This window comes from Quercus suber, unplaced genomic scaffold (genome assembly GCF_002906115.3).
Source record: "Quercus suber isolate HL8 unplaced genomic scaffold, Cork oak 2.0 scaffold_22, whole genome shotgun sequence".
In the NCBI taxonomy this organism is placed as follows: Eukaryota; Viridiplantae; Streptophyta; class Magnoliopsida; order Fagales; family Fagaceae; genus Quercus; species Quercus suber.
Genome location: NW_027069487.1, coordinates 1,654,585 through 1,662,550, shown reverse-complemented (window position 1 = coordinate 1,662,550; position 7,966 = coordinate 1,654,585). Strand labels below are relative to the sequence as shown.

At 31.2% G+C, this 7,966-nt stretch overlaps 1 protein-coding gene across 1 annotated transcript; it reads right to left on the bottom strand.

The window, feature by feature from the left end:
* Positions 1–1,432: 1,432 nt before the first annotated feature.
* Positions 1,433–6,716, bottom strand: LOC112003303 (enoyl-CoA delta isomerase 2, peroxisomal). Its single transcript, XM_065764967.1, has 2 exons — positions 6,711–6,716; positions 1,433–2,068 (listed from the first exon to the last, which is right to left on the bottom strand). Exons 1-2 carry the CDS (start codon positions 6,714–6,716, stop codon positions 1,433–1,435), a joined length of 642 nt encoding a protein of 213 aa, XP_065621039.1.
* Between the last annotated feature and the right edge of the window lie 1,250 nt (positions 6,717–7,966).

Below are 7,966 nucleotides of genomic sequence, written 5' to 3'. Positions count from 1 at the left end.
GGACATCCTTCATCCACACAGTACAACTTGGTGATGTCAAAGCTAGTCTAGCTAAGTTATGAGCAACTTTATTACCATCTCTCCCTATGTGAGAGCATGACAATTGTGAAGGCCTTGAGGTGTAAGGATAATGGGTTAACTCCTTTTGCCCATTTGATAAATGATGTCTCTTTATTTCCAAATTTTCACATTGTAAGTTTTTCAAAGCATTCGTATCAATTAATACAAAATGGCATAAGTGCCAATTTTTACCCAACCAACCCCAAAAATCACCCACATCAGTTTATGCATTTATTATGCAAAATGCATTTTAGCTATGGTTCTCGTGCAAATATGCACAAGCACTGTTGTTGTGCATTCAGTTTTTATTATTTCTTTGTATTTCTCGACAATGAAGGAAAATAGTAGTTGATGATGTTGTTATTGTCACAATATTTTCACAACTGCTGAGGTATAAGTTTTTTTATAGGTCATAATAAAATAAAAAATTATTAAATTGGGACCCACCATGACTATAGATAAATGTATTGTGAAAATGTTGTGACATTTTGTTGTTGTCACGTATTTTCAAAACTACTGAGGTGTAAGTTTTTACTTTTTATATGTCAAAAATAAAATAATACACTATCAAACCGAGATTGAGCACAACTAAAATTAAAGTTATTTTTGAAAATATTGACATTTTGTTATGTCCTTAAATGTTTTTGGTTTAGACAATTTTGGAAAGCATGTTTCACTCACAATTTTCTTAGGCTAGCCTTTTGTTTTATTTTAGGGATAATTATACTTTACCCAGCTGTGGTTTGCCTCTAATTTGACTTGCCTACCCGTGGTTTCAATTTTGACACTTTACTCACCTGTGATTTCCTCCGTTACTGATCTATAACCCACCTCTCCTTCAGTCATTACTCTAACACATAATATGTCAAAAACAAAATCCCAAATAGATCAAAACACTCCTCACATGAAGAACATACACAAACATGAAGAACATACACCCAGAAAACTAATACAAATCAAATCAAGCGATACCATCCAACTTGCTCACCAAACTAAGATCCTAGATCCAAGGTAGTAAATTTACAAAAACAAAGCAGACTGCAACACCTCAAACTGCATTGTAGCATCTAGGATTTTTGTTTTGATCTATTTTCAGGGTATTCAATTTTTTCCCAAGAAAATCAAGATTTTCTTTCCAAATAAAGACTAAAAATCAAAAATCAAAACAAAAATCCAAATGAAGCCAAGCACATGGAAACAAGCATAGAAATAAAGAAAAGAACTCAAATAGAAATTTCTTTCCACCATATTTTACTCAGAATCCAAACAAAAATCCACCAGTTTCCAACCATGAAAATCAAGCCCAACTATGAAAACTCAGCCAAGAAAGCACCATGAAAAACCCAGCCATGAAACACCATGAAAAACCTAGCTATGAAAATGAAGACCTAACCAACCCAGCTATGATCTCCGCATACACCTCAGTGTTCCACTTCCTCTTCACCAATAGATCCCCAAGGCGCACCACAGCTTCAACCACGCTCTCCTCACTACCGTGCACTGCCAAGTCCACAACTCCCATCCTCATCGCCTCTTCTCCCCTAACCTTCCTCCCAGCCAGCAATATATCATGCCGAGCCGAGGCGGAGCCGATCTTTGACCTCATCAGAGCTGTGAAGTAATCTGGGAAAGTGAGGCCAATATCAACCTCGCTCATGTACAACATGCCCTGATCGTACCTCATCAGGACATAGTCGTGGCTAAGCGCAATGAGGAATCTAGCGGTGGCGACATGGCTGGGGAGGGCAGCAATTGTGGGCATAGGGAGGGAGAGGAGAGCAAAGACGACTAGTTTGAAGGAAGCGACCAAGTGGTGGAGTCGATCTACGACGCTGGAGCAGGAGCTGGTGGATTGGGCCCGTGCGAGGTCGAAGCCGTTGGAGAAGAATTTGCCGTGGGCGGTGGTGATGAGTGCGGAGCCATGGACAACTTGGGATTTGACTTGGGAGAGAGAGAAGATGAGAGTTAGGTTGAAACGGTATTGCTTGATTTGATTTTTATTAGTTTTCTGGGTGTATGTTCTTCATGTTTGTGTATGTTCTTCATGTGAGGAGTGTTTTGATCTGTTTGGGCTTTTGTTTTTGACATATTATGTGTTAGAGTAATGGCTAAAGGAAAGGTGCGGTGCGTTACGGATCAGTAACAAAGGAAATCAAAGGTGGGTAAAGTATCAAAATTGAAACCACGGGTAAGCAAGTCAAATTAGAGGCAAACTACAGGTGGGTAAAGTGTAATTATCCCTTTATTTTATTAAGCACCAACACAATTTTACTCAAAAAAACCACTTTCCCCCTTTATGTTTGAGTTAGTTCACAATTTTCCTCCTAAACTTTAAAATTGAGCAATTTCTCTCTTTATACTTTGGAAACAAGCAAATACCCTTTATGGTTACTCTTTCAATTAAACCCTAGCAGAATGTTATGATTTCCAGTGTGCAATGTCTAAACTACTCCTACTAAATTTTCATATCCCAAAAATTTCCTTCACAATTTTTAGTTTTATATGATAGTCTAAACTACCCTGAACTACCTCTACAAGGTGTTCTATTTGTTACCTAGAGAACATTGATTTAGTAGGTTTTAATTTTCTAAATTTATAATTTTATATAATTCGACAACAAATATGGCTTTTGTTATCTTGTTCTTTTTTCTTTTTTCTTTTTTAAATTTATTTCTTGCTTACAATGGTGTTTATTAAAAACTAAATAAGCTAAACACTGTAATTACATGCGTAAAATGTAAGTTAATAAAGAAGGAAGTATGAATAAAGATCCCCATTGTGAATAGTTGTAAATATTTGATGAAAAGTTTCAATTTTCTCCTTAATAGAATTCATTACAAAAATTCAAATATTATGACAATGTCTTAGCAAAATACAGTTGCTTATTGTTGAAAGATGATATTTGTTATCATTCTTAAAATTTTTTAGTCAAATAGCTTTTAAGAAACTATCATATTAAAAAAGATATTCATATGTTAAATAGTTATGCTAAGTTTGTTTGTAATCAAAATTCTTATATGATGTGCATGAAATATATACAATAAAGTACCATCAGATTTGTATAGTTAGCCTTACTTTTATATTATTTTGTGACTAATTATATATTGTATTTGTTTTATGGAAAATAAAGGCTACTCATGTTGAGAGGCTAAATAAGTTACAAGTTGTATGCTACGTGGGCCAAGCCGATTATAAAGCTAACTTAAGAGAAGGGAGCTTGCCACGAAGAAAAGATTCAGCCCAAGAAAGTAGAACACCAAGCCCAGGCGTGTATTCAAGAAGAAGCCTAGATGCAATCCAACGTGGATTAAGTTTGCTAGGAAAGAAACTCTTACAATCAAGCAATGAGGTGTCCGTATCACAAAAGAAATACAAGTCAGCGTGTAAAGCTAGGCCACGGAGTCCCTTGCATGTGCGTGGCTTGGAAATATGAATTCCTTATTCTGATTGTATTAGAAATATAGTATGGTGTAAGGCGGCTATTTTCATATAAGCCTCTAGGTTATTTTGTTTAAGAGGACAGCTGAGGCCGAACATATAGAGCGCGATTATCTCTTTGGTTTTCTTCCATGACAGTTAGTTTTATTTTATTTGTTTAGTTTAATATTTAGTATTTTATTTTTATATTTTCTTTCAATTACTATGAGTAGTTAAATTTATAACTAAAGTTGAGGATGAAACTTTGTCAAGGATTATTAATATGTTTATCGTTTATATGATTTGATTTTTCCCATAATAGCTATTCTTTAATAATTTAAATTGTTCTTGCTTCATATCAATTGACTAAGATGAGATTCTAGATATGAGTTCAATCATGTTTTTCTCATTATTTAGGATTTATCTTAATTAATTGAATGCTTGGTTTATTATTTTTTTATTATAAAATTGGATATCTCTTGTGATTTGTTTGTCAACGGATACAATTGATGATTTGATTTTATACGTAAGAAGCGAAGAAGAGTATGCTTTAGATATTTAAATAAAAGTTTTAATGATAATATTTTCCATGATAGCAAGATTGATTTCTAGATTATCATGCAGTAGTTAGGAAAAATTAATTATTATAAATATATGCTGATATGAGTTACAAGGCGGATTCCAAAACCTTAATTCCTTTCTCTAGATTGTTTACATCTCTTTACTGTATTATATTATATCTTTGCTTAGTTTAATTATTTGCTTACATTTAATTTCAAACAACCAATTTTTATTAAATTAGATTAGGATTAATTTTGTTAAGATTTGATTAATTTTCCTATGTTCATTCAAGTCCCTATGGATTCAACCTCGATCTTGTCAAATTATTCTTTGATACGGTTCGTAAACTTGCAAGTACTTTAAAATTTCACAACATTATATGAATGATGTTAGCAATGCATGACATGCATTTTTTAGTGCATGGTTTTATACTTCTTCAAATAGAAACTTTATCTTAAATTTTTTACTCATCAAGGGGTAGCACGTGCCATGCACATGCTACCCAAACTAGTAGATTTTTAAAAAATAGAACAAAAGATAACAAGTTATTTGTTCAAACCGATTTACCAAAAAAAATGGATAAAATAAAATAAATTTGTAAATAACGTAACAAGTATTTGAGTTTAAGGAAACAGCTTCTCTTTTATATAGTATCAATCAACTTCTATACAGCTTAAAATTCTATATATAATGCTTCTCCAAAAAAAAAAAAAAACTATATATATAAAGATGGAGTATACATATAATACATATACGTTACTAAGTAGTAAGTGTATCAACGTTTCTGCTTCTAAAAAAAAAGGTATATCTACGTTTCTTTTCTTTTTTTTTTTCCTATTCGTATGACCTTTTTGTATTCTGCTTTTTTATAGGATTTATGGGATAGAAACAAACACAATGATTTAAATTCAACAGGATTTAAATTCTATATCAAATGAAACTCTACCTATATATTATTATTATATATATATATATATCATTTTTGAAGTGAAACTTATTCCAAAATTCGTATGCCTAAATCCCATGACAACGTAGTATGCATTCTTTCTTCATTATTATTTTTTCATTTTGTTTAAGCTATTTTTCTTTGACTTCAAAAAAGTTAATAAAAACTTCTCACACACTTACTTAAATTCATGAATTCCTCATTAGAAATTGATAGGTAGATTAACCCAATTCATAATATTAAACTTTTGTACTTATTTGTTCTCTTCTACAATAATTGGTTTAGGTTTTGGTTACATACTCATACTTTCATCTCTCAAAGTGATAGAGGAAACAAACATGTATGTTTTTTTTTTTTTTTTTAACATTTATATCTTAATTATGATTTGTGTTAGTTTCTTAATTTTAAATTAAGAATAAGTTTGATAATATTTTTAATATTAAATATTAAATTATTGTTTATAGGTTTTTAGTTGTGTTATATTCTTCTAAGAAAATAAATAAAAGAGTTGATATCAATTTGGCAAGAAAGCTAAATAGATAAGCCTAAGAAACATTTACTAATAATAGTTTTATCATTAACTTAATGGAAGAGATGAAATTTGAACCTTGAATATTTTGGAAACACCTAAATATGCCAACCAGTTGAACTACAAAACTTTTGGCATTTGATGAGCATCTTAAATGTTAGATACTTAGATCCAATGGAATACAAAATTTTGGAATTACACATGATATGAGTGGGGTTGGTAGGAGTAGAACCACCCTACAAAAGCTTTTTGCATAATTGCATTCACCCCAATGTTTATATTTATATTTGAAAAATGACCTTTTATATATACATTAACTTAATAATTTCTTATCAAATTTAATATTTCAAGATTAAAAAAATATAATATTTAGAAATTATGGAGAAATCTTTAAATTAATTGTTTTTAATTATTGAATTGAGGTTTAAGCTTAACTTTGTTTCAATTGTTTTATGGATTATTTCTAAATATTGAATTCAGATTTTTTTTTTTCATGCATATACACACACAATCAAGTAAGGTGATTTTTATTTTCAATTATGTAATAATAATTCATTTAACTATTTAAAAAAAATTATACATTTTATGAGTTTATACTCAAAATCGTGCATCTCACAGGACTTGCACTAGTTTAAAATAAAAATAAAATTTTATTCATGTTATGTAGAAATCATATCTCAAAAATACAATTTCAATTCTACATATCTAGATTTGGAGATCTCTAAGAAAAAAGTTAAAATAATATTTATTTTATACCAAAATTGTGTCTTAGAAATACTATTTTAGTTCACATATGAGTTTGGACATCAAACATCCACCTTTAGAGCAAAAACAAATCTTATTCATGTTATGTAAAAATCGCACCTTAAAAACATGATTTCAATTTCTACATGTCAATTTGGATATTGACATCCACCTTTAAGACAAAGATATTCAATTGTCCACCCTTAAGGCATAAATACAATCTTATTCATGTTTTATATTAATCGTGTCATAAAAGCAAAATTTTAGTTTTACATATCAGTTTGGATATCTCTAAGGAAAAAATTTAAATAGTATTCATTTTATACCAAATCATGTCTTAGAAACACTATTTCAGCTTGACCCTTGGAGGAAGGAGAGAGTTGTGTCTTTGCCTAAGCCAACCTCTTCCATTGCCACTAGATCCTACTCGTGCTCTTTAAGAACAGAACCAACCTCCATTACCCTGCTCAAGGCCGGCTCAAGGCGTTGTGGGGCCTAAGGCGACTACTTTAAATAGGGCATATTTGAATATTAATAAAAGATTTATTTAACTCTTGGTATTTTTTTTTTCATTTAAAATCTATTTTTTTAGATGCAAGATTACAAATTGAAACAGTTCAATCGTATTACTCAATGACTACACAATTAAAATAAATAATAAATATTATTTATTGAGAGAAGCAACCAAATACTAAAAAATTATGTGAGAGATTAATAAGTTCTACATTCTAAAACTGAGAAAAACAAACAATCACATCCAATGAAAAAAACAACCTTTTTTTTTATTTTTACTTTTTATTTATTGGTGAATAATTAAGACTTAATTAATACTCTCATAGGTACAAGAATATCTCTATTAGTAAAAATTTGTAGTTTTTTTCATTAGGGGCTTTAGGTGGTTGCCTAATTGTGTCATGCATTGGCAGCGCCCGTGCTCTTTAAGAACAATTTGGGAACTTGAGAAAGAGAATGAACTTGAGTCATGTTAGTAGTGTTTGGTTTTTTATTTTTTATTTTTTTTATTTTATTGGCTTATTCCTGGATAATACGAAGAATGCTTATTTGGAATTAGGATAGCTTTACTGTTTTATTTAGCCTAGTGTCACAGAACTAGCTAGAACAGAGGCGGCAAAAAATCAAAGCATTTCACATTTCTCTTCGTTCCAAGACTCCAAGAAACACAAACTCTCTGTAACCCATTCTTTCTTTCAGTTATGTTTTTTCAAAACGTAATGGAGGTTCATTTAAGCCCAATGTCCTTCACTTCGTTCACTGAAGCCATGAAGCATATGAGAATGCTACAAACCAAGCAAAACCAAGAAGGAAAAGATGGCCAGAACAGAGAACTTGCATTGGAAATCTTTGAAGCCAAGAAAGAAAATCTCACAACTAATGAGATTATTGTTTCCTCTGGTTCTGAAAGTACAGAGAAAGAACCTATCTTCTATAATTTTATTCCTATTCCAGAGATTGATCAACTCCAAGTCAGTCAAGAAAACGTGTTTGCAACCAAAACCCATCATGAATCTGAAGAGGTTTCAACAGAATTGAAGCTGGGTTATGGTTCTTGCATCACCAATAAGAGGAAAGCAAGTGAAAAGTTAGCCATATCTTCTCTTTCATGTACAGCTTGTGGAATCAAAAGAATGAAACTTGGTGCTCACTGGACTTTTGGAAAACAAGCAGGGCCTAACGTTGTGTCATTGGAC